At 41.0% G+C, this 27,861-nt stretch overlaps 1 protein-coding gene across 13 annotated transcripts in view; it reads left to right on the top strand.

Moving 5' to 3' along the window:
- Positions 1–27,861, top strand: part of CADPS (calcium dependent secretion activator) — a 483,498-nt gene that overhangs the window by 410,257 nt on the left and 45,380 nt on the right. For all 13 annotated transcript variants that reach the window (XM_015130515.3, XM_077993272.1, XM_077993270.1 and 10 more), the window contains 3 exons: positions 3,103–3,177; positions 4,066–4,149; positions 25,537–25,569. In XM_015130515.3, the coding sequence (XP_014986001.1) occupies positions 3,103–3,177; positions 4,066–4,149; positions 25,537–25,569 (192 nt within the window). The remainder of the gene's footprint in view (positions 1–3,102; positions 3,178–4,065; positions 4,150–25,536; positions 25,570–27,861) is intronic.

Here is a 27,861-nt window from a genome sequence, read left to right as displayed (position 1 = left end):
GGAAAATGGTAAAGCTCCCTCTTTGTACCATATCTGGATATTCAATCAGACTGCAAGAGATTTTATAACAACATTGTCTAGTAGGAATGTTTGGTAATTGAAAGATGCCCCAGTGGTATATATACCACTTCACGGAGCTTCACATCTGCACAGAATAATATATCTCCCAAGAAAGATCAAGGAGTGAAAGCAGAGTTCTCACTATTGCTCCAGAAAAGCAAGTTAATCCAGTAAGTCTCGTGTATCATGGAAAACTGGCAAAAGGGATTCACGTATTCTGTAATAACTTGAATAGGAATAGGGGCTGCTTTGATATTTACCTCTTTGCTACATGATAAACAGAGTAATTATTACCCTGCTCTGCTATCTTCCCCAAAGAAGATTTTATTTAAATTGAGGCATAATTTACATACAATAAAATATAGAGATTTTAGGTGAGTTTAGAGAAATGTATATACACATGCAACCACCATGTTAATCTATTAATAATAGTAGTAGTAGTAATACTGCCACATAGCAGTTCTCAGTTTCTATACCACGTTTCCATGCATTGTTTCATTATTTGGTTAGGTGAATCTGATGTCTGTATTCACAAGTTATAGTTCTAGCCCCACTGCAAAAATGAGGAAATAGACCAACAGAGATTGACATGCTAAAGTTTCCCCTGGAAGGGAGAGACAGAATAATCATATCAAAATACTTTGTTTTATAAGCAGAAAAAAAGAAATGTTCATTATAACAGAAGAGGAATGGAGATGATAATATTTGTATGGAGTGAAAGGGAGAGATAGTGGGACTGCCTGGAGAAAACATTAAGGCCAAGTTTGGCATGGAAGAATTGAACTGGGAAGAGGTTTCCATAAACCATCATATTTCCATAAGCCACAGTGTCTCAACCATGTCTCCTTATGAAAGAGTTTGAGGTTCCTAGCTCCTGAAGAGAAACCTTATTTCTCTTGGGAGAAAGAATGACATCATTAACTCCTCAGAGTAAGACCCTAAATCTTTGTTGATGTGTGGAGAACAATTACTCTTGTCTCTATTTGCCACTTCAGCCCAGTTTTTCAAGAGAGTGTTTTGTTTCTCAATGATGTTCTTCTTTGCTTGGGGTAGAAGGCCCTCATTTTGTATTTCATATTATTTTGCACACGGCTAGCTTTTCTGATTTAGTTTATTCCCATAATTAATAAATGTGAATCATTTATAGCAATGCAAAGAAAACCTAGACGAGTGAGGCAGTCACAAGAGGAGGAAAAAGTAAGCATGTGATTCTGGATCTTATCTCAAGACCTAAAAATGAATTTGGAGCCCTGTCAATTTTCCTGAATTCTTTTGCTCTGACATCTTTCTTTGTGTTTCTAGCAAAGAATTCTGCAGATAATTTTTTTGCATTTAGCTTCAGGTTTATGCCACTTAGGAGTAAATTCCTTTTTGAATCTAGCAGTATAGCCAACATGGGTTCTGATTCAATGGGACTACAACATACAAGCCATTTGCTGTATTGTTTTTCCTCTAATCAATTAAAATGAAACTGGAGGAGATGACTAAGTGATAAGACTCTCTCTCTCTACCCTTATCTTCTACTTGATGAACTTGAATAACTAATAATATTTGAATCACAATGACAGTTGACAAAATATTTTCACATCTAGACTCTCACTTGATCTCCAAAACAGAGACTTATGAGTCTGAAAGCATGACTGCCAGGAAAGGGCTCGGGCACTGGTTTTTAAAATAATAATATTAGCATAGACCCACTAAAAATCTTTATACAGGGTTGGCTTTGTTCCCGTTTCAAAATCAGAGTTTCATACTGGTTTCTCCCTTCTCATTGGCCCAGGATGATAGTATTATTATCTCTTTTGTTTGTTTTTTTACAGATAAGGAAACTGAGTTAAATTTTCATAGGTAACATGACTTCCCAACTTTGCACTGACACTTTATCCAGGTCTTCCAATTACAAACAAACCTTACCTATGATTCTAAATGGATTTACCTAATTCGCATCCCTTTGCTCACTCTCAATAATTCCGATTGCCAGTTATCAGAATATTAAACCACATTACTATGGCTTGTATCCGTATGTTTACATAGACTTTTGAATATTTTATTTAATTTTTACTTTCTCATGTGTCCTTTTGTCCTAATTTTTATTTGCACTGATCCTTTTTTTTCTGTTCCTAATTAATCATCCTTCTGAAAGTTTGCTAAAACGTGGGTAAGTGCATTTTCCTTTTCAAATAACAATGTTTTGCATTGTTATTTTTTGTCAAGGAAATATGGGATAATTCAAATGGATACTAAAATGATCTAATAAATGTCAAGGAGCTGGCATATAATATTTTGTGTTGAAATCACTTTTCCTTTTTCCCTGGCATTTACAGCGGATTTTTATTTGTGTGGGGGTTTGTTTTCACATTACTGTTTAAATGTAATTGACAGGCACAGTTAGAGAAATTTTAAAACTTAGCAGTGGTCTCAGGGTAGGCTCGAATACTGGGTCTGCTTATCCATGAATGGAGAAAACGAGTGGCTTGCCACAAGGGTTCAGAAAGAGACACTTTGCCTTTACACTGAGTCAAGACTTGGAGATAAAACGAGGAGTTCTGAGGTATTAAGCCAAAGAACCTGAGGGTTTCAGAATAGTTTTTACAAAATTAGTCACAGTGTCTTCATCAAATTCCCTTTGGAAAGGAAATCTACTACCTAAGCCACAACCCCCAGCAGTTTTCCAAAGATAATTTTTAATCTCCTGTGTTAAATTATTACAGTATCTTGCTTTGTAAGATCCAAATCAACACACTGCTGGGTCATTAAGTTATTCATGTGTGCTATTTGTAAAAGTGTTTATGTGTCTACACACATTAGAGGCATCGAAAGCCTTAAGTGAGGAACAATGAACTTGGTAATATTTTTTAAAGCTTCGGATTTCTCTCCATCAAAGAACTGGAGTCAGGATCTTACAGATATTTCTGGGACTAAGGAAATAAACTGGGTCTGCAGGCCAGGCTGTATTTATAAATTATGTTGTCTAAAAATTACTGACGGATGCAATGCCATCACCTCCCAAACATGCTAATATTTGTCTTTCTGTGTTCTTAGCATCAATACCATTCAAAAATAGACGAACTAATTGAAGAAACTGTTAAAGAAATGATAACACTCTTGGTTGCAAAGGTAACCTCCAGCTTCAGGTGAAATGTTTCATTGTGAACACTGCTTTGTTATGTCTCCATTTCCATTAAAATGTAACACGTTAAAAAGTTGAGCTGGATACTTGCGTCTCTCAGGAAACAAGATTGTACGTCACCCAGCCTCAGCTCTAAATGATTTTCCGATGATCTCGAGCCGTGTGAAGATAAATTGATGAAGTGGCATATGTTAACTTAATAAGAATTTGTCCCCAAACGTCGCGCTAGGTTATACAGGAAATGTTTGTTTTGTTTTTCAGCACTGACAAAGTTAGATTTTTAAATACAGAAAGTTAAACGGTAATAAGGAATTCTGCCATCATGAAAACCCCTTTTCCTCTAGTTTCACATGCAGTGAGAGTCATAATAAAACATAAAAGTCAGATAAAGCTATTTCAGTCACCCTCATGAATTATAGAATTTTAACTAAGTAATGCTGAATGGGAAGACATTTATATTTGCCAGTGCTAAACTTCTGTTTCCCCCAAATTACTGATAAAATACAAATAAAAATAGATTGGATTAAATGTAGTGCTAATATGTAACGTAGAAACTGCTTTGCGCAGTTTTGGATTTTAAAAAGTGCATTTAATATTATCGCATGCTATATGCAACTCAATAATATTTTGTCACTTTGCACTTCTGTAACACTCTATATTTGCAATCACATAATAATGAAGAGAAAGCCGGATAAGTCAAATATTTCTATGTAAAGGCAGTCTATTCCTTTCTCCGAAGGCGGGAATCAAATAATAGACTGCAGAAATGAACGGAGGGCTCGATCCCAGCCTTTATGTGGTTGGGAAATGATGTACTTTATGGTGAACAATTATAGTTTGAAATAACATTTTTTTCTTTTTTGCTGTTTTTCTAGTTCGTTACTATCTTGGAAGGAGTGCTGGCAAAATTATCCAGATATGATGAAGGGACTTTGTTTTCTTCGTTTCTGTCATTTACCGTAAGTAAAGAGCTTCTTTCTTTCCTGGCTTTTGTTTTAATTTTTGGTTTTGGTTTGGGAGAGGAGTTATGTTGTGTCATTTTGTTTTGGGACGGGTGTGTGTGTTAATTACCGTCAACTATGGTATAATATTAACACTATGTGAAAAGCCAAACATTTCATAACAGCAGGTAATCCAACATCATTTCTATATCATTTGTAAATGTACAATAGGTGTGTATTTTTATGAACACACACACACTTTTCAATATGTATGCATCCGAAGAGTTGCCTACCTAAGCCTACCTTAGCTAGCTCTGGCAAATGACTTAATGTGGGCCACCGTTTCCTCATCTGTAAATGAGAAAAATTAATTTTAGAGTTTGTAAATGAAGACCTGCACACAGGCCTGCAGATATGTTCTATACGGTCCTGACTGTGTCAAGTACGTTCTTCTTAACTGAATTGCCTACGTTTAAAAATCAGGAGAATTCACAGAAAATTCTGTATTTCTGGGGGTACCTGCTTAGCACGCTAGGTGCACAGCAAGTCTGCTGGAGCTGTGTCTTGGGGGTCTTTGACTGGACATGTGTTTACAGTTTGCTATAACTCCCTCCTGGCTATTTCACTCATTCACATACCTACCTGGGCTTGGGAGCCATTTAAGTTTACAATTTCTGGGACATATGATCTCATTATTTGCAAATTCCAAGAGGCTCTGATTCTGTGCCAGAATTGGGCAAGGGCATGGAAATGAGGTAGCTAAGGCTGGGCGGAAACCAGCCTTATTTTCTACGGATAAATGATCAGTGGAGATGGTTGCTATAAATGGGCTGCTTCAGGGGCCCAGTTCTCCCACTCTTCCCGATGCTAGGCTGGCACCACAGCTGCATGCTCCCTGCCATTTCTGACAGCAGGTTCCTGCTGGCTCTGAGACTAGCTGTTTTCCTCTGACACCACCATAGGAAAGGGAATCAATTTAGGACCCACTGCCTATGGGTCTTTAAAACAGCCTCACTGTATGAAGAATCTCCCAGATAGTGATTGAATGCCAAGACAAGGCCCAGCACAGGGTAGTGGATAGCACATTATCGTCCTTGGAATCCAACAGAGCCAGGCTCGAATCCCATTGCCAATGTTAACAGCTGTGTGATCTTTAGCAAGTGTCTCATCCCCTCGGAACCTCAGTTTTCTCATTTGTAAGGGAGTGCGGGACAGATAATATCTTCCCTAATGAGCTATCATGAAGATAGTAATGTAGGTGAAAGAGCTTAGCATAGGCCTAGCTCATAATAGATTTCAATAAATGGCAACTATTATTTTTTAAAAGTAACTAATATGAGTATTATAAAATGCAAACATACATGCACACAACTTCTTTCCAAACAGACCCTACTTTGATCTTTCCCCAACCCATACATTAATATTTTTGGGAACTCAGGGAAATACAGACAGAAAACATTTAAAACAGTTTCTTCTGCTATGCAGTTCTGACCTTCCCAGGTATAAGGATTGAATTCAATCCCAGAGGTGTGATGGCCCCCATCCCTGGAGCTTTAGTGGAGAAGGTGAGGTGGAAAGGGGATAACGACAGTAGGAATTCCATCCAATTTCACTCTATAGAACCTCCTATAATGTCACAGCTGAAAGGAAACCTATCCAACCCAATCTTTTGACAAACAAAGCAGCCAAGGCCCAGAGAGGGGAGTGATTTGTCTAAGGTCACACAGCAATGGGCGGAGTGGGGACAGGAACCATTGTGTCCTGCCAGCTTTCCCCCACCACTGAGTGGCTTCCTGGAGAGAGTGGGATTCAGCTGGCAATTGCCTGGCACTGGAAGGCAGATGGGCAAATGAGAGGGGAAGATTCATAAAGAAGGATTCAGGGCACATGAGTGGGAAATATTAGACAACGTTTCATTCCTCAGTGAAGTCCTGGAAATGGTGAAAAGAAACAGAATTCAATGCAACATTTCTGAAAAATGTTTCCCTGACACCCACAGAAGACATTGCTTTCTTTGCATCTTCATTTTGAGCAACTGTTTTTGTTGCATTGGACTTGAACCTGTAAAACCCAGGAAAGCTCCTCTGCTCTTTACTGAGCAGAATTCAATCCACCAAGGGCCCCACCCTAATTACTGGCCTACCAAGAGGACTATGGGAAGGTGGTCCAGGGGCAGTGATATCAAGAACAGGGCATCAGGGAGTCTCACAGGAGGGTTAGAGACAGGACACCCAGAGCATCCTATGCAGAAGTGTTCAAACTGAAATTCCCATCCCCTCATCTCCCTTTTCAGAGACATTTTGCAGCCTCACAGCATGCCTAGCAAAGGCAGTGGAATGCAGAACGCTTCGGTGCCTGTTGCTGGGCCTGTAACTTCCCTCCTTAGTGACACTTCTCCCACACACTTGGCCACCCCAGACCAAAAGCACCCACTTATCATTTGCAGCCCGTGTTCTCATCTCCTGCCAGTATTCCAGTATTAGAGAAAGTGAACCGTATTTATAGGTGGCAGGAATATCTCCACACATGGATTCTGAGTTCCTGCCCAAATTCCAAATGGCCTTTGAAGGCTTCCATCAGCCCAATTGTGCTAATTCCCCAGGAGTCGAGTGGAAGTAAAAGGGTTGAGCAGAGGCAGCAGGTATATTGTGCAAAGAGCTTGAAACCTGTGAAAGAACCAGCTGTGAGTCCTAGGACCCTGTGCAGAGGCACAGAGATAGTGCCGACGCTCTGGCATGAGTTCCTTAACTCCGCTCCCGTTTCTGATTCAATTCTTCAAGTATTACTGTGCACTTACCACGTCCCCACCTCAGCAGGGCTGCCAAGGATGAGCCATGTGCTCTGCCCCCCAGAAAGCTGACGAGTATCGACAAATATGCCACCCTTTCCCCCTCTTTCTCCCGCTGAGCGCCTCCTTTCCTGGGTGGGCTTGTTTCATGGTCCAAGCCAGACATTTTGGAAAACGTCTGCAGTGGCACGGAGCAGGCAGGAATATTTATTTCTCGTCTCCATCTGCATTGCTTCCTCTCTTGGAGAGGAGCTGGGGGGAGGAGGGAGGATGAGATGTGGCTTCTTCGTGCCAGCCCGAGAGGCGCCCAAGCGCACCCTCCTCTCCTCCCTCACCAGCTTCAGCAGCAGTAGCAGCCTGGGATTTATGGAGGCAGGCGCCTTTCGAACTTTTGAAAGATCAGCCCAGTTGGAAGACGCAATTAGCAACTATCTGCCCATTTCCCTTGACTGCAAGATGTGCTTTTGCGTGGGATGCCTGTTTGGAAGGGTCCCTGTCTTGTGGGTAGCCACTTGCTGTTCTTTTAGGAGGCCAAGAAGAGGGGCAAGAAGGTACCCATGTTCCTCCCACAGAAAATGACAATGCTTTCCTCTGTCCTCTGCAAGTGTTAACAAATATGCTGGTTCTGGAATTCATTCATTCATTTACTCAACTTCTGTTTACTGAGCACCTATGTGTCATGTGCTGTGCTAGGTGCTAGCGACACAGCAATAGGCCAGAAAGGTGTGTTCTCGGCCCTTTTGGGAGCTTACATTTAGTAAAGGAGACAGGCAATTAAAAATGAAAGAAAATTATCCAGTGGGAGAAGCGTTTCCACAGGACATAAACTGAAGAGCAAGAGAAAGTGGGGAGGTGATATGACTTCAGCTAGGATGCTCAGGCAAGTTCTCTCTGCAGATGACATGAGAGACTTGAGCTCTCAAGCTTGAAGGAGTCAGCGATGGATACAGAAGAGGGGAGAATCTTCTGGACAGAATAGCAGCTGCATTAGCCAGGAGGCAGGAAAGCAGGAGGCATTTTTGCAGGATATTCTAGAGGTCACATAAACATGGTTTAGGGATTAAGTGACTGTTGAGGGTGGAGACTTGACTGCAGAGGGCAAAGGTGGAAAGCTTGAGAACTATGATATACTGAAGAGCTCAGCTGAGCTAATGGGTCCTGAGAGTCCATGGGGTACAGTAAAAAAGACAGCACAGGGTAGGGAGAACTGGGATGGTAACCCAGCTCGGCCCCTTACCAAGGAGCTGTGTGACCTGGAACAAGGGACCACATGTTGGCTTTTAATTTCCTTCAGTATAATATGGTGATGGTTATATTAGATGAATTCAGAAGTCTAAAATAACTATAAGAGCTACAGCTCCTATTCCTTAAACATTCGCTAAGTGCCTGGCACAAAGCTACCTGCTTTAAATGTATTTTTCCTGCTGAATCCTCAGAACAATCCCATTCCAACACTCTTCTGCAGATGTTGAAACTAAGGCTCAGAAGGGTTAAGCCCCCCCCACCCCAGCTCAGGTGAATTCTTCCTTCACTAAACCCTGGGGCCCCTGCAGAGGAATAAAGATGTAGGAGTAGCCCAGGCCCCACCTCAAAGCAGACAGAACCTTTATCAAGTTCTGTCTGAACTTTATATCAAGTCCTCTGAAGTCCCTTAGAATTCAGACATCCTCCTCCAATCAAACAAATCCATTTGAGGTGGTCACAACACAACATGGAAGCCACTCGCAACAGGAAGAATAAAACCTATCTTAGGGCTGTCAGGAGCCTGAAACCTACCGTATGTCCAGTCTTCTTTGTCTTAAGTTGCCCTCACTCGCTCTGTTTTCCTTTTACCAGCATTTTGATTGTCTTGCCACCTGGAAATGAAACAAAACAGATACGTTTCTCCCCACTAGCATTTGTGAGAAGAGTTGGAGTTTGTGTAAATCAGTAGCATCGACTGCTTTTGTGCAGAGCTCTTGATGCCATGCCTTAGAACGAGAATCCCACCTGCGTCTAAAGCCGGAACTGGATCAATGAAATTCACTTCTGTTCACAGAACATTTTGGTTAAGAGGCAATCTGAATTCTAGAATGGGGTGAATATCCCTCAGAGTTTGTTAGTATTTTCTCTGATGGCATTTCACTTATGCTTTGGCTTCAGGGAATGTCCAGGGTAGGAGAGACGGCTTTTTACAGTGTGAGTTGATGATGAGTGATGCAGACAGAGGTTTTGGTTCATCCTCCAGAGGGTAACATCACCAGATTATTCACTGCCAAATACATGTAATTTTTAAGTCAATTGGCTTCTACATTTCAGAGTGGAGGTGTCTGCCTTGGACAGAAGCACCAACTGTGGTAGTAGTAGCTGGCGTTTATTGAACACATACTATGTGCCAGACACTGTGCTAAGTGTTTGCATGCATTTTCTCATTTGATCCTCACAATTACTCTATGCAACTGATTTAATTATCATCCCCATTTTATAGATAAGTGATGTTGAGTGATTTGTCAAAGTCACATAGCTATTAAGACTCTACCCTAAATTGCTCGTTTATTATTAGAAAAATGTTATTCCCCATAGATACACAGAAATCTGTAGGTGAAGTCAGTTAGTGGCTTTTCCAGAAACTATCCACTAGCTGATACCACTTCTAAGAAAAAGAGTCTTCTGTTTTTCATATATTACCAGCAAAAATAATTTATAAAGATTTTAGTCAACAGCCAGCTATTTTACCGTAACACTGAAGTAACAGACTTTCAAAATTCCCCACTTCCTTTCTGCTGTCCAGATAATCATTCATTTGACATTAGTCCTTCATTCTATGCCTGTTTATGGAGTGCCTACTATGTGCTAGACACTGGGGGGTCAGCGATGAATAAGACATAAAATACTGTTTATTGGACATTTGCATGAGGGAGATACATATTCTCAATAAGTAATTTACAAGCATGGTGATTACTCAGAAAGAGAGAGTAACTAGTGCAGTGCAATTATGGACCAAAGGGACCCAACCTCATCTGGGAGACCATTGAAGGAAATGACATTTGAGCCAAGACCTAAAGAATAAGTAGAGTTTTGCTTGGCAAAGGAGAGAGCAAAGAGTATTCCAAGATACAAAGACCTGGAGGTAAAAGGGAAGGTCTAGTACACTTTAGGAACTATAAGTTCCTTGTGACTCAGGGAAAGGCCAGGCCAGAAGGAGAGAAATGGCAGAGATGGAGTTAAAGAGCAATCAGTGCAGGAGCCTGATCATGAAGGAGCTTGCCTGTGGTACAGACTTTAAGGGTTTTGAGCAGGAAATTTACCAAAATCAATTCAGCTGGAGAAATTAAGACAGGTCACAGAGAGACCAGCTCCCTGTTATAAGCCAGCTGGGCTTATTGGTCTTCTGAAGTTGGAGCTAAGGGCCGCCTTCCAATGGAAGTCACCATTTATTTCTTCTAAAGTATTTTGTTCATATGGGCCAACGAAAAAACGCTGCAGTTTAAAAACTTAGAGAACTCTAAAACACTGATCTGCCATATCTTCTATCAATTTCTTTCATCAGCCACTCCCTAGTGTTTCAGAATTTGACATCCCCTTTGGGGTCTGTGACAGATCATTTTATTGCCTAGTAGGACATCCTTATTTCCAGTTGATGCCATGAAAATGGAGTTAACAATTAACACACTTGCTGTCTGAAGCAACCCTTCAGAAGCTTTACAGAAGAGAAAAGATAAGTATCCAAAGTTAACCATTTCACTTAATACTGTGTAGTGAACAGCTGGATATCATTCAAAACAAACGTAAGACAGACACAGTATTTTCTCCAGGCTGTGTGGTCTGAGTGACCAGGTCACAGAAATGCTAGCTACAAAAGAAATACCTAATGAATGTGGGTATTTCTCAGCACTTTGGGAGGGAGAGATGGGCGGATCACCTGAGGTCAGGAACTTGAGACCAGCCTGACCAACATGGTGAAACCCCATCTCTACTAAAAATACAGAAATTAGCCAGGCATGGTGGCAGGTGCCTGTAATCCCAATTGCTTGAGAGGCTGAGCCCGGAGAATCACTTGAACTCAGGAGGCGGAGGTTGTAGTCAGCCAAAATCACGCCACTTCACTCCAGCCTGGGCGGCAGAGCCAGACTCCGTCTCAAAAAAGAAATAGAAAGAAGAAATACCTAATGAATAGGTACATGGCTTCAAACAGGAAATAGATGTCATGCAATTAACTATAGATTCTATGCTGACCTCCAAATCACATGCAGTGGGAAGCTTATCACCAGAAAGTTAGAGAGTGATTAAGATAAAGGTGTGACTGTGAAGCCCAGACTAACAGAAACATAGGCAGGCTATTGACCGTTTCTCAGCCTTGGTTTCTTCATCCGTAGAGTGGGAATGCTGATAGCTGCTTCAGAGAGCCACTGGGCTAATAAGAGATAAACAGTAGGCCTTTCATAACACCTGGTATATAGTAAGTAGGTGCTCCATAAATAGCCATTCTTAGCCTTACTGTCAAATTATTCAAAACTGTAAGAAAGTTTACATGACCCTGGTGCTTTTTTTATTTTTAGTTTTTAAAATTATACTTTAAGTTCTGGGATACATGTGCAGAACGTGCAGGCTTGTTGCATAGGTATACATGTGCCATGGTGGTTTGCTGCACCCATCGACCCGTCATCTACATTAGGTAATTCTTCTAATGCTATGCCTCCCCTAGCCCCCCACCCTGCAACAGGCCCTGGTGTGTGATGTTCCCCTCCCTGTGTCCATGTGTTCTCATTGTTCAGCTCCCACTTATGAGTAAGAACGTGCAGTGTTTGGTTTTCTGTTCTTGTGTTAGTTTGCTGAGAATGATGGTTTCCAGCTTCATCTATGTCCCTGCAAAGGACATGGACTCATCCTTTTTTATGGCTGTGTAGTATTCGATTGTGTGTATGTGTCACATTTGCTTTATCCAGTCTATTACTGATGGACATTTGGGTTGGTTCCATTTTCTTACCAGTTCAGTCTTAGCATACCAATCATTTCTCCTGTAAGCAGTCCAAACTATTATCCATGACAAGGTCAACCAAAACTCTTGTGACTTATATTTTAGCACATTCTTGCATGCAAAAATTTGATTCATCAAAGACATTTTTCCATTATGTTTAGTGGTTTTTTTTTTTTTTTAAGCATTTTGTGTTTTATTTTAACACTAAAAGAATTTTTTGGCCAGATGCAGTGGCTCACACCTGTAATCCCAGCACTTTGGGAGGCCAAGGCAGGCAGTTTATGAGGTCAGGAGATCGAGACCATCCTGGCTAACATGATGAAACCGCCTCTCTACTAAAAAAAAAAAACACACACACACACACACACAAGAATTAGCCAGGCCTGGTGGCGGGCGCTTGTAGTCCCAGCTACTAGGGAGGCTGAGGCAGGAGAATGGCATGAACCCAGGAGGCAGAGCTTACAGTAAGCCGAGATCGTGCCACTGCACTCCAGCCTGGGCAACAGAGCGAGACTCCATCTCAAAAAAAAAAAAAAAAAAGAAATTTTCATTTTTACATAGTCTCTAAAATACCTCTTTATTAATCAAAATGTTTGCTTAACTAGAATTGAATATCTCATTCTCCAAGCATATTTTGGTTTGAATCAGGTTTATTTCAGTGTGCACTGAGGTTTCTTGTTTTTCCAGTTCTGCCACTTCCTAAAGTATAATCTTAGATTGATTAATCTCTGACCTTAGTTGCCTAATCTGTAAAATGGGAACCATAAGACCTGCATTATGTGGTGTGGGTAGAATTAAATGAGAAAATGGTGGATTGGAGTAAGTATTTGATACTTGTTAGATATTGTGATTATTGTAATTATTAGTGTGGTTCTATCACTGAGCACAAATGTTAGCATCAGTTACTCAATCAGCTGCTACTGTATGTAAATTACTGAACTAAGAGTGGTAGAGAGAGATTTAAAACAAAAATCTTACTCTACTGTCTGGAAGTTACTGTTTAGAGTGCATTCAATAGAAGGAACTTTCTAGACTTTCTGGTTCAGTGTTTCCAGTGATATGCTAGAGTCTGCTTGGCTCCTACCTGCTGGTGAGAGCCACTTCTCCTTTTCTCTTCCTATGTTCAAAGTTAGGGATGTCACATTGGTAGCCTAAAACTGACCACAGCAGGAGTGTTTTACTGAAATTGGCAAACACTCTATTACTTATATTTCAGTATATTATTATATTGGGTTTTTTTTTTTTGAGAGAGAGAGATAGAGAAAGAGAAAGGAAAGAGAGAGAGAGTGAGCCTTTCAGAAACTAGCATACCACTGAGTGTATCCCAAGTGTAGGATATGTACCACGTGGGACCTTAGATGCTGCCGGTGTTAGATGCTCCAAAAATTCATCATTAAATAAGACCAATCACATTGTGAGAGGGTTATTATTTTTCTAATTCCCTTTTCATCTTTATCCTTATATCAAGAAGAAAGTTTCTATCTGGTGCTTGTTTGTCTTTCACACCTTTCTAAAAATCTCAATTTTTCATTTGTAACAGAGGAGGGGGAGGCTTCAGGATCAGGACCTTTAGCAGGCAACCATGTCTACCCAGAATTTGCTACCATTATTTTAGTTATATTGTATTTATTTTCACCCTGGCTTTTTTTGTATTGAGAGTGATATTGCTTTTTCATTTATAGTAGTAATATGTTTCCCTTTATAATTAAGTATTTTTAAAGTGAGCTAGTTTAAAGAGAAATAATAAGTAACTATAATACAGATGGTTCATGGGTTGTAGCCAAAATCAGGAAGGTGTATTGATGCTGCAAGTCTGGGAAGTGCTGGTACTTTCTAGCCACTCCATTTTGCAGTTGTGAAAACTGAGACCAGAGAAGGAGAATGACTTGCACAGCTAGTTTAGTAGAACTCAGACCTCTTAACTCATCCCTTGAGCCTTGCAAAAATCCTCTCTGGGATTGCTTGTTTTCCTCACTCTACCTGAGAAAATGAAAACAAAAAAACAAAAAAAAAAAAAAAGAAAGAGAGAGAAACCAAACCACTGTGTTACAAACCTAGGCTATGATAGATAAGTTGTCATTGGCAGCAGTGACATAATTTATACCTTCAAATTCAGGCTAAAGCAGCCTGCAGGAAAAGTCAAATAAGCTTACATGTCTGCTTGGAGATCTTACAAAATTAGAACTTTCCAATTTGCACTTCCAAGTTTCTCTTAAAACAAGATCATGTCACAAAAATCAACGAAATGGAAAAGCATACAATGTGGCCATTAGGAGGGCAAACCCTGGAGTCCAAGGGAACCATGTTTCAAATACCAGCTCCATAATGTCACTAGTTGTGGATCTTTTAAGAGGTCGGTTAACCTCTCCAAGCCTCAGTTTCCTCATTTGTAAGCGATGAGAATTTCATGCCCACCATTGTGAGGGTGAATTCCTGATAAATTGCTTAGCCTTGTGCTAGGCAAAGAGTAAGCATGCAACCATTGTTAAGTACAGCAGTGTTAAGAGGGTAGATCTGAAGGAGCCCTTGGGCCTTGGAAAAATCATCTCTGGGAATGAGGGATTGGGACAGAAATGAGGAAAAGGAAAACTGGAAGGAAAAATAGGTCTACTTCAATCAGGCATCTGTTCGGAAGCCCCAGGGGGTGGGGGGTGGGGGGAGATGAGAACAGACACTTCCTGGATCTAGTCTCAGAGCACAGTACCCTGAACAACAGGAGATGAGAACAATTCTCATCGTTAATGAGGCTGCGGCTCCTAATCGGAGCATGGAATAGAATGCGTTTGCTTAATAGAGATCATTTCCTTGCCTCTTGCCCAACTCCCCAGCAGTGCCAGCAGCCCTTTGTTTCATAAAAGGTAGGGACTTTGAGGAGTGTGGTGGGATGGGCTGTAGGAGGCATTACTACCCTCATTACTATGATAATAGTTTAATCACAATATTTATGCACATGCACAGAAGCCGTGCAATCCACCAGTAGCCCTGCAACTCAGTTTTCATGTTCTTGCCTAAGGATGCTTTGTAGGAAAGCCTGGACTCTCTCTCACCTTCCCATGGCCCCCTGTGAAGCTCTACAGCGGTTCACAGAGGTCATTTCAGAATATTATCCTTGATGGTTACAGTTATATATATGAGGTCTTTTTTGTGGTCAGTGAATATTATAATACATTTTGTTGTTCAAAATACTTCCACAGTCATGGTAGGACTTTTCCCTTCACACTTTGTTAAACTGTCTTGTGAAAAGGCAGTGTAGGAACAACCTGATACAGTAGGGAATCCTTTGAAGTCAGGCCCACCCACTAGGGTTCAAATCCTACCTCTGCTACTTCTTGACTGTGTGCCCTGAGGACAGCAACTTATCCTCTCTGAGCCCAGTTTCCTCATTTGTAAAGGGAGGAGACAAGTTCTTAGAAGATGTGAATAGGACACTGTAAATGAGGTGTTCAATCATTGGTAAATGCATTCATGATTTTACATAGGACTATCAGTTATTAAATATTTCTGTATTGTTCATGAGAAATCTGAGTAGTTCATTGCTTTTCCCAAGGTCACATAGACACTAACTGAGAAAGTAGGAGTAAGAGTCAAGACTTGGTCAGTATTCTCTTTTCCATTATCTGAAATGTTTTTAACACTGGATCCATTTATAGGCAACTTAGAGAAACCTTATTTTTTAAACATCTCAAACTTTAACTTTTTTTTTTTTTTTTTTGAGATGGAGTCTCACGCTGTTGCCCAGGCTGGAGTGCAGTGGCACGATCTCGGCTCACTGCAAGCTCCGCCTCCTGGGTTCACGCCATTCTCCTGCCTCAGCCTCCTGAGTAGCTAGGACTACAGGCGCCCGCCACCGCGCCCGGCTAATTTTTTGTATTTTTAGTAGAGACGGGGTTTCACTGTGGTCTCGATCTCCTGACCTTGTGATCCGCCCGCCTCGGCCTCCCAAAGTGCTGGGATTACAGGCTTGAGCCACCGCGCCCGGCCTCAAACTTTAACTCTTTTCTTTCAAATGGGAATCAAATTTTGAAAGCCAGTGATCATTTTTCAAGCGGTGGACGTCTGGTGAGCTACCCATGAGAAATTTTTGGTGTCAGCGTTCCCACCTCTGTAAAAATGGCATTTATAAACTCTGGCCTTCTTAAAAAAGGAAGCAAGGGACAATGGCCTCGTGATGTATGTGCGTCCGTGTAGCATTTGACCCAGTGCTCATATGGAAATAGTGGCTCCCAATTGGCCCAGCACAGTATTGACGTTCGGTAAGCAAAGAAGACATTTTAGGCCCTCTGGTGACAGAGCCCTGGGAATCCATTGTGCTGTCTATGATTCCAGATACACCTCAAGGGTTGTGTTTTTCTCCAGTCCTCAGAAAGTATTGGAAGGGGCTTTCACTGTAATTGTCACTTGGCCCCAGGCAGAAGCCACTGAGGTTTGCTCAACTGCTCACCCGCACACGCAGTCCCAGTACATCCACCCACTCACACATTCTGTCTCACCCAAGCAGTCGGTCCCTCAGTTGGCACTTAAAATTTATTCATCTTCCCAAGATGCACTTAGAGCATCCAGATTATGTATTGAGGGTTGTTTCTGTTAGGTTTTGGTTTTGCCTTTATAGAGGACATATCCCTAAACCATGATTTCATCAACCAAACACCTTGAGAAAGTTATCCTGTGAAAGATACATTCTTCCTGCAAAATCCCTTTCTCCACCAGAATTGAAAATTGAAAATTCTATCACTTTTGTTCCTTTTTTCAATAATTTTTATTGAAAGTCATATCGGCACATGGTTAAAAAAAAAGATACAGAAACATTCATAATTTTTTTAAAAAAAGACACGGTTCTCTGTCCTACTCCTTTCTGCTCTCAATCCCTTCCTTCAAAAGGAAACTTTTAAACAATTTTTTAACCCCTGGAGTGCTAAGTACTGTTATTATTTTTGTTTATTGTTATTATTTGGAGATAGGGTCTCACTCTGTTTCCCAGGCTGGAGTGCAGTGGCATGATCACAGCTCACCGCAGCATCGAACTCCTGGGCTCAAGTGATCCTCCTGCCTCAGCCTCCTGAGTAACTGGGAATAAAGGTGCACACCACCACGCCTGGCTAATTTTGTTTGTTTGTTTGTTTTGTAGAGGTCTCCCTATATTGCCCAGGCTGGTCTTGAACTCCTGGTTTCAAGCAATCCTCCTGCCTCAGCCTCCCCGAGTGCTAGGATTATAAGCATGAACCACTGCACCCAGCCTTTGTAGTCATTTCCTGATTGGTCAATCTTAATGATTATTTGACTCCCTACTGTAATAGAGCTTCAGCTCACTTTACATCACCCACTTCTCCTCCACTCTCCTCATGTTACAGTTATACCAGTATTGTTCTTCCTGTCTTGGTACCATTATAACTTTAAGCTGTACCCATCCACCTTTATTTCCTGTTTCACCCACGAAATGAGACTATGACACCCATATCTTTTTTCTTCTCCTGCTTCCTCCTCCAATTTCATTTTCTAACATAGGCATTCTTAACTCATATCACTTAAAAATGCAATAACCTATATTTATGAGTGTTCCTTGAGTCTAGACCAGCACTGTCCAATAGAACTGTCTAAAATGGTGGCAATATTCTGTATCTGAGCTGTCCAAAATAGTTGTCACTAGCCACATGTAGCTCTCAAGTACTCTCAACTGTGACTAGTGCAACTAAAAAGTTGAATTTTAGTTGTATTTTCTTTTAATTTATTTAAATTTAGGGAGCCACACGTGTAGGGTCAGACCAACCTTAATATATACGTACAATTCACTAGAACAACCTGATTTTCCAGCAGAAATGACAACGATTGCTGGCACATAGTTCTTACTATGCCCGGGGACTGTTCTAAGAACTCAGTCAATAACTCAATAACCTTATGAACAATACAATTATCCTCATTTTACAGATGAGGAAAATGAGGCATAGAAAGGTTAGGTAACTTGTCAAGTAAGCGGCAGAGCTATTGAAAGTAATGGCAAAAACCCCGATTACTTTTGCAGCAACCTAATGGAATGTGGCCCCGTGCAGTCCAGCTTGAGTCTATGCTCTTAACCACTTCCCTATGAATAGGCTGGGCTGGGGCTGAATGTCTGATAACTTGGTGTCTCTCCATGTGGCTTTTTTCTCTCCAAATGGGATCTCATCCTCCTGGGCTTCTCCATGTGGCTTGGGTTTCTTGCAGCATGGTAGTCTCAGGGTAGTTACATTTACATGGCAGCTGGCTTTCAAGACTGAGGAAGCAGAAGCTGCCAGACCTCTTCAAGACTAGGCTCAGAGTTGGCATGGCACCACCTCCATTATATCCTCTTGGTCAAAGCAGTTGCAGACCAGCCCAGACTCCAGGCAGATGGAGGAATAGACTCCATTTCTCAGTGAGGGAAGAGCATGCGCCTACGGGAAGCGAAAGAATTGATGGCAAGCATTTTTGGAAACAAACTATGACAATGTGAACTGGACTACAGGTCTATATTCCCATGCAGAGAACTCCACAGACCCGTAGTGGTCTCCAGGGATCTCTTTTTATGAGGTTAGGCCTGATAAGCCAGTGAGAAATAGAATCAGAGAGAAGGTCTACAGCACACCTGGAACATGGCCAGTAAAGAGGAGAGGAAGTAGAATAGTCAGGCCTCTTACTGCAGGATAAGTCCCACCCTCTTACCTGAAGCATTCTAACCTTGAAACAGAAGCAGCACACCCAAGTTTCAGATATGTAAAGTTTAATGACCCCAACCACTAGGGGAACAGAGCCCAGTCAGTGCACTGAAACCTGACCAATCACCACCCTTGGGAGGTGGAGGGAAAAGGAGTATAAAAATAATAGCCAACACTAATTAAACACATACTGTGTGCCAGGCTCTATGCAAAGATGTTTCATGTATTAGCTCCTTTAACCTTTTACATGAAGTGAATGAATTAATACAGGGAAAATGCTTAGAATAATATTCCACCTGTGGTAAGCACTTGAGAAACTCATCTTTTTAAAAATTAATAATCCACACAACCACCCTATAAGGAAGAACTACTGTTGTTATTATCATTATCTCTATTTTCCAAAAAGTAAGCTGATGCTTAGAAAGGTTAATTACCTGGCCCACAGCTAGTGGGTGATGAAACCAGATGTCAGATCAAGCATCTGTCTGCTGATCCCAAGCCCTTACCTTGTATGCTGCACTAATTAGGGTGTACCAAAACCAGAGACCCTTTAAGCTCTTCTTATACAGGCACCAAATACCAGTTCCTTTTGAACTGATCGTGCCTAGTGGTACTTTCTTAGTCATCCTGTAAGAGTGCTACAGCTCAAATACCCACCGTAAGAAAGTGCTAGAAACCTCTAACCTCTACCCTGGGTACGAGTAAAGACTGCCATTCTCTAAAGTTCATTCATTCAACATATTTTTATTGAGCCACTACTATATGCCAGGCAGTATAGACACTAAGGAGAGAGAGCACCTACAGTCTAGATATGAGGCTGGTGAGAGATGAAAAATCAAACCAACAGATGAAATGATTTTAGGGATGGTACTGAGTAACATTTTTACATGCTGAATTGCCTTGATGCAAAAAAATCTACATTTCCAAATTGCTTGAGTTAGGGAAATGGAAAAGGGAGCAAAGTAGCATCATTAACCTTGCAGCAGAAATGTCAAAGGCCAAACATTGAAGTAAATTTTGCTAGCCCTTTGAAATGGTGGTGTGGTCTGCAGTTTCTAGGCAAAGGACAAAAAAATTAACGCAGAGCTCTTGTGAAGTCAAACAGGCAGGGGTGGAGTCAGCTCATGCAGAGAATAAATCATTTCCTTGTTTTTTTCCTTTTTTTTTTTTTTTTTTGGAGAGACCATGGGGCGCTCGGGCAGTCACTAATGCGGTGGTATCTGTTCAGACTTCTTTCTTCTTCCATCTTTGAGTCTTACCCACCAGATTTCTGTTTGCAAAAAGGGCCTAATCCACTTTTTTTTTTGTCTGTGCATTGATTTAATAGTATCAAACCCCGAGGTCCTCGTGGTCTGCACCTGGGTTGCTTTTTCCCCTAATGAAGCAAGAGAAGTGGTTTAAGCCCCTGCCGCGCTCCCTATCAAAGCTGCACAATGATTAACTCAGGTCCCCTTTTTAGGGCCAGGCAGAAGAAAATCCCTTAGTCATCAGCATTGTGAAAATCCCAGAATGGTGAGTGTTCAATGAAAAGATTACCTTGGGCACCTGAAAAATAATGGAAGAGCTCAATAGAGAAACCATTAAGCCTGTCTACACTGGCTAAGTGAGGTGGAGGGTCGAGGTAATTAGCTGGGACATTCAGGCCAGAGTAACTATTTTGGACCTTCTGCATTGACTCAAATGTATTCAAGTCCCTCATACATTTTTTTGGGGGAGGAAGCTATTTAAGGTTACATCTACATAAACAAGAAAAAAATAAGACTTAAACATAACTGGTTAATAAAAGTGGTTTGATAGTTTTTTTTAAAAAACTGAATAATAGGATAATAGGCAGCTTAGGGAATGGGAGGTCCAAAGCTGTAACTTATTAGTTGTGTGCCTTCAAGCCAAGTTGCTTATCTCTTTAAGCCTCAGTTTCTTCAACTGTAAAATGGGAATATTAACGGGATCCCCCTCAAAAGGTTTTTGAGGCAGAAATCATGGAGCACGTTCATCTTACAGCTCCTAATGTCGCACCTGTACATAGTAAGTGTTCTTTGTTTCAGGCACATGAAAACATGAATAATTGCTCACTGACAGCATCTCCTCCTAATTTTATCTTTAGCCTCCATCAGCCTTTCTGGATTTGTGTCTCTTTTTCTAAGCTTTTTCCAGAACTGGCTCTATCTGGAGAGTTGGGGACAAGAGGGTTCATGAATGCTGCTAGAGAAAGGATATGGGTTGTCCTACCAGAAGGGATGGTCAGAAAGCAGGGAGTCCCAGGAGATGAAGTTCTGCTGAAGTCACAGTTCTTGCTTCTCCTTTGAAGGCAGTTGAGACCCTGCTCAGGAGCGATGCCAGACCAGGTATCTGGGGCAAGCCCTACCCCCTCCCCTTTGTTTCCTGTGCCCTAGGGTACATGGCTATGACTTGATCCCAGAGAGTAACGGATTGTGTTGCTGATTATAACCCAGGGCACTGGCCTGGGGAACTGCCCTCTCACTTATGCCCACACTCAATCATACTTAGGGAGGAGAACAGTTCTTCGCTGTCAGCCTCAACATTTGGAGGGTAAGTTCTCAGTGCATAGGGTGTCACAGAACTGGCAGAAAGTATGCCAGACGGAGAATCAGCTCAGATACCTGTTGGTAACCTGGGGAGATTCCAGCATCCTTTTTATAGCAAGAAATTGCCCACAGGCCAGAGGTGGAGAGTGAAACTGACTATCACCACCTGGCTGAGGAGCATGTGCTTTGTCTACACTGGTAAACCAATATTACCAGTAATCAAGATAAGCATAGCTACGTTTAGTTGAACCCTTTGAGTAGCGTTATTATTGTCCCATTTACAGAGGAGGCTCAGAGAAATTAAGTAATGGCTACTCACCAAGCTAAAAAATGGCAAAGCTAGAGTTTTAACCTAGCTAATCCTGAACCCATTCTCTAAGCCACTTCGCTAGATTTTAAGTTAAAAAAGAAAAGAAAATTACACACACACACACACACACACACACACTCTTTTAACAACCATTGATGGAAAAAAATACATAAAGACAAAAAGCTACTATATTATATAGTGCTTTTAAAGAAATTTGTGTTTTATTCATCAAAACAATATCAATTATAATGTAAAATAGTCTTGTATAGATGGTGAGAGCTGTTGGTTATTTGATCTAGATAGTGCCTGGTGCATGCTTGGATTTTCTGGCAATAATTCCAAAGCTCTAGTGGGTCGGGAGAATCTGGTCATTCCCTACTACCTAGAGTATAGCTGGCAAAAAGACATATTCCTATGGATATGGATAACTTAAGAAAAGGTGATCCTTAAAAAGGGAGCACTGCTGACATTATACAGGAAAAGATTCTGATCCTGGTTCTGTCAATTTCTCCACTCTGCTACATTTATCTACTGTAAAGAATGTAACTGGTGACAACTTCCTACCTCTTAAGGGGACTTGAATCAGAGAATGAAAAGCAGTCTTTGAGATAACCTCTCATGTAGGTAAAGAAACAAATACAAAGAAAAGAAAAGAAAAACAGGTCCAGAGCCTTCTAACTAGCCTCTGCGTGAGCTTCTCCAGTGAAGTGGAGGTCTCTATCACCAGACATGGCCAGTTCCTAACTGGACTGTGATAGCTATTTAGACCTTTTTCTAGGGCCCTGTAATTTTACACATTCATTCTGATTCTATGCTCTGGAACCATTGTGAACAAATTCAGTTCTTCTGCACTAAAGCTCCTTAATTAACTACATGAATATTATGATTTTCTTTGCAATTAGCCCATCTTTTTCTAGGCAAGATGCCTTTTCTTTCGCTTTCCTTATAGAATATACTGCCAGACTCCCCCTTTTCCTCATCATCAACGTCTTTCTTCAAGTTCAATATCCAGCAACTGGGTATGTAGCTCCTGCCTGTAATCCCAGCACTTTGGGAGGCCGAGGCAGGCAGATCACCTGAGGTCACGAGTTTGAGACCAGCTTGGTCAACATGGTGAAATCCCATCTCTACTAAAAATACAAAAATTAGCTGGACGTGGTGGTGGGTGCCTGTAATCCCAGCTACTCGGGAGGCTGAGGCAGTAGAATCACTTCGACTCGGGAGGCAGAGGTTACAGTGGGCCAAGATCACACCACTGCACTTCAGCCTGGACAAAAGAGTGAGACTCCATCCCGCCCCCCGCAAAAAAAATGTTCAATATCCAGAATCAAAAATGATACACACATGTCTCTAACAAATAATAGACCACAATTTACCCTGGGTTTTTTTTCCTGTTATTATGGGATGGGAGGAGGATCACTAAGACTAAGTGCAAGTCATCATTTATTAAATAAAAGAACAATCCTAACAAACCAAGGGCTGGTGCATGAAGGAGAGTGGATGATTTTCATTCGTGACAGAAACTTGCCTCATCTTCCCAAAATGCCTTTAAAGGAATAGAATTATACTGGTGTCATTCTCCGGATTGTAACTGCATGTTAGTGGTAAATGGTAAATGGTGTGTTTAAAGGTTGATCATTTCAGCTGTAACAAAACCCCTACCAACTGCTAAGCATCAACGTCACAGAGTACAGGAGGAATTTCTAGCTGAGAAGAATTGTTTTGCTAGCACCTGCTCTGACTACTGATGCTCGAATTCCTCGTACTTTTCTACCAGTATTGAGGAGATCAAGAGTTCGAAGGGAGAAAGTTGGGCTCAGATGACCATGTGGGAGTCTTGGATTCTCTGCCTCCTGTCTGTGATCATGAGCAAATAAATTCCTTAAATTCTATGGATTTTAGGTTCTTGATTGTAAATGCATCTGATTGAATCACCCCCTTTTTGCAGGGCAGCTTAAAGAAGAAACTGTTTGTGAAAGTGTTTTGCAAATGAAAAATATCACAGAAACGTTAGATAATAGTATACATGGGGGAGACATGAAAAAAAAGGCAAGCCACCTTCTTTCCTGAACTAAATTCTAGCATAGGAATGAAGAGGAAAGATTTGGGTTTTAGAATCTTTTAGTAGAAATGATAATTGTGCAAAATCTGGAGAGCCTGCCTCAAATCCCTGCAAGGACTAAGAGTATTTTCCTTTACCCACCAGCCTCTGCAGGCAGTCAGCTTTCCATACAACTATGTTGGTTTTCGGACTGATCAGTGAAGTGGCTCCTTGATCCAGTCTTGCCTCTGCTTACTTCCCAATCATCATGAAGCCAGAACTGGTCATTAGCTTTCTCTCATTCCTTCCCTCTATAATTTTTCCGTGAGTTCCCTTTCTAAGCCGGTACCAGGTGAATCATTGAGGAGAGCCATGAGCAAGACCAAGATAGCCTTTGCTCTCATGACATTATATGGGAGGTAGACACTGCGCCAAAAAAAAAATTTTTTTTGGCAGAATTGCAATCAATGCTGCAAAGAACAAATGTAAGGTTCTAAGAGAATCTATAACCGGAGACTCCAGGAATCATCTTGGGGGCTGGCAATGATTCAAGAAGGTAGAATGCATTGCCCTCTCGATAATTACCTAACTGATGTGTGTTCCCTGCTTTAAAGTTTACAAAGCACTTTCTCATGTGTTTTCTCATTTCATCAAGCTTTCAGCCCTGCAAAATGCAGAGTATTGTCACCTTGGTCTAGAAATCTGGAAACCAAGGCTAAGGAACTTGGCGTGATTTCCCCAGGGTCAATGAGTTCTGGCACTGAAAGAACTTTTGACTCTAAATTCTGGGCTCTTTCCACCCCACCCTATTGGTTCATTGGCTGTTTTCTCTTGAGAGCTGACATTTTGAAAACTAACATTGAGAAAAGAGCAATAGAGGAAATCACTCCCCTGGGTACTTTTCTGGGAGACATTTGGGTGAAGCTGTGATTCCTAATATTGATCTCAGCCAAATTGCAGGAGGAAGCCTGGCTGAGATGTGAAAAGACATCCTAACTGCTTTTTGTGCATTGCAGTCTTTGCAGTTCCCAGTAAACACAGGAAACCCTCTCTGACTCCAGATGTGACCCCTTGGTCTTAATTGTGCCTAGATAACATGTGTGACCTGAGTCAAAATGAAACACACAGAATATTAAACATACTCCTATAGGCTTTATTTCTCAAACCCAGCTGTTCATTGGCTTCTCACAGTACTCAGAGCTCACTCACATTTGCTTATGAATTCATCATCTTAGCTGCCATTTGTTCTGTGCTTACATCCTGTGGCTAAGTGTGAATTCATCCTTATCAACCTGTGGAAATAGGCACTATTACTAATAATAACTCCATTTTGCAGATGAGGCAACTGAGGCTCAGAGAGATGAAGTAACTTGCCCAAGGTCACACAGCTTCTAAGTGGTAGAATTGGGATTCGAACCGAGGTCTGACTCCAAACTCCATGCTCTCAAACATAACACTCTAGCACACTACCATACTCCCTCCCCACAAAACTAAAAATTTTATAACCACTTGCTGCACTTCCCATCTGTAATTTTTAGCACCTAAAATCAGGAGACATAAAAGCAGGCTTTGGACAGTTTTGAAAGGTTCTCATTCCCCTACCCACAGACAACATCTCCCTCTGGGTTGAGGATGTCCATCCTCCTCTTAAAAATCTGAGTTAACGAAAGCTGAGAACTGAGGTATTTCGTTATTTAGTTAGGACAACCTGCAGCCGAATTATACAAAGACCCAAGGTACGAGAAGTAACAGCAATCTTAGTTGCTTCTCTAGACTGGTAAGCCCCCCACTGATCCATTTGGGTTTAGCTAGTCACTTTTCTCTTTTTCAATGGGAGGGAGGAAAATGTAAAGCTCCCGCTCCAGCAACAGAATCTGAATCAGTACATTTGAGTGTGCAGTCTCTGTTTCTGCAAAGCAGTGGCTATGGCTTGAAAAAATAGCAAACAGATTTTATTTTCTAGTACCTTTCTGTTTTTCCTGGTCAGCTCCACGTGCCAGCCTGTTGTTTTGATTCTGATGGGGATACAGCATTGAGCAGTGAACAATTAAACATAAACACCAGCCTCACTTCCATCCTCTTCTTTCCTCTTTAGGTGAAGGCAGCTTCCAAATATGTGGATGTACCTGTGAGTATTTGAAAATTGTTTCTTGCGGGGTTTTTTTTGTTTATTTTTCATGTTTACTTTTTGTTTTCATGAGAATTTTGATAGTGCTACTCATATGAATTGCTGCTAGCTAAACTGTGTGTTCCTGACTTGGATCATCAGAAAGAAGCCAAGACTATTTTGTAGTAGAATTTTTTTTTTTTTCAGATAAGAAGAGGGTATGGTTTCTTTCCTCAGGAAGAAAGGTCCCACTTCACTTTCACTTTCATTTTCATCCGTTTCTCTGGTGTTTCATTCTGTTTTCCTCATGTTCACCAACCCTCCTGTGTGCACACCTTCGGAGGAGAGCCATGAAGCTAGAAACTTGCACAAGGGTGATAGTATTTTTTGTTAGGTTGGTGCAAAAGTAATTGTGGTTTTGCAATTTAAAAATGTGGAAAACGCAATTTCTTTTGCACCAACCTAATAAAAAACAAATAAATTCTAAATTTGTTCATTTTGGGGTCAATTTTGCAATTGTTTTAAGGAAACCTCACAAAACTGCTTATAATTAGTACAGGCCTCATTAATGAAGAGAGCTCTCAAAGTTCACAGATAAAGCACTCGAAGTTGCCCAAAATTTACATTTAAATTGAGGTTAAGTACAACACATGAATGCTAAAGTGTGGGATTACCTGTGGTAAATCAGGATACATTCATAGACAGACTTTGTCCTGCCTATTAGCAAAATAAAATTGGAGAGATTTTAATATATTCCAATAAAGCGAAAAAGAAAATGATTTTGTTTCTCCATTTCTAACAAAAGAGGTGTGAGTCTATTATAAAATATTAAATTTAGAGAGCTTATCTCAACAGCCACCAAGGGTCTTGTACTAAGCATTTCTCATTCTGAACGTGGTTAAGTACCCTCCTTGTTCAAATACTTATTTGTTAAAATTTGTTTTTTTCTAAAAGGATTTATATTAACATTTAAATTCATTTCCCCAGGAAGCTAAGTGTGTAATGGTTTATTGGCTTATTTCTCAAAGGAAGACAAAATAGAAAATTGGAGTGAATTTAGTGTTAGTATATATTTTGTTTGTTTAATGAAAGAATGTACAATCAATAATTATGCTTTGAATTTATATAATATTCCAATCAACAAACCTCAGACTCCTTCAGGTAGACAGTTCTTATAATGGAGAATGGCAAAAGCTCACATAACTGCAGCAGGGAGAGAAGTTAAGTAATTTACTTTCTCAAGCCCCCAAAGTATAAACTTTCCCTTCACAGGGAACTAACTACTCAAATTTTCTGGCCCTGTTTCTCCATGTTTAAAATGGAGATGACAATAATACCTAAGTCATGGGTTTGCTGTGCAAATTAAATGACACAACATACACAGAACATCCAGCACCATACCTGGCACTTATTAGGAACTTCAGTCCAGGAGAAGGACACATGTGGTGGTGGTAGTGTGATGTCCACACTCTATTGCATATAGGTGGATGGGGGATGAATTTGCAGACATCAGCCTTGGGCTCCACTGATCTTCAACAGTGATAGAAATTGAAATTCTAGGCTTTCGACCCAAAGATTTGGTAGTTGTGGTCTGTTCTCTGTAGGATCCAGAGCAGAGGGGGTATCCTCAGGCAGGTTTGAACAGGTGTCCTATAGATAAGGCCCAAACACCTAAAGAAACTTGATCCAGTCATTGGTACTAACATCAGGTTATGTTAGATTGAATCACATGAAATTGGCATATTGGTGAGGTCAAAGAAGTCAAATATCAGCCATTTCATATGGTTCAATCTAATAATTCCTATAAGCTAGGTTCAGATTTATTATAAAGATGGGAGGGCAGTAAATGGACTCCATATCAAAATGCAGGGTGCCCTGATCTGTACTCATTAAGTGTTTATGGATTAATTATGCTAAATTAGAAGACTTATTAGGTGTATTAGTCCATTTTCATGCTACTATGAAGACATACCAGAGACTGGATAATTTATAAGGGAAAGAGGTTTAATTCACCCACAGTTCAGCATGGCTGGGGAGGCCTCAGGAAACTTACAATCATGGCAGAAGGGGAAGCAGACACGTCTTTCTTCACATGACAGCAGAGGTAAGAAGAATGAGTGAAAGGGAAAAAGTCACTTATAAAACCAAGAGATCTCCTGAGAACTCACTATCACAAGAACAGCCTGGAGGTAACCACCCCTATGATTCAATTACCTCCCACTGGGTCCCTCCCACGACACTTGGGGATTATGGGAACCACAATTCAAGATGAGATTTGGGTGGGGACACAGCCCAACCATACCATTAGGCTAT

The sequence above is a fragment of the Macaca mulatta genome, chromosome 2, assembly GCF_049350105.2.
Source record: "Macaca mulatta isolate MMU2019108-1 chromosome 2, T2T-MMU8v2.0, whole genome shotgun sequence".
In the NCBI taxonomy this organism is placed as follows: domain Eukaryota; kingdom Metazoa; phylum Chordata; class Mammalia; order Primates; family Cercopithecidae; genus Macaca; species Macaca mulatta.
The sequence above is the reverse complement of the archived record's forward strand: the minus strand, read 5'-3'. Positions and strand labels throughout refer to the sequence as shown.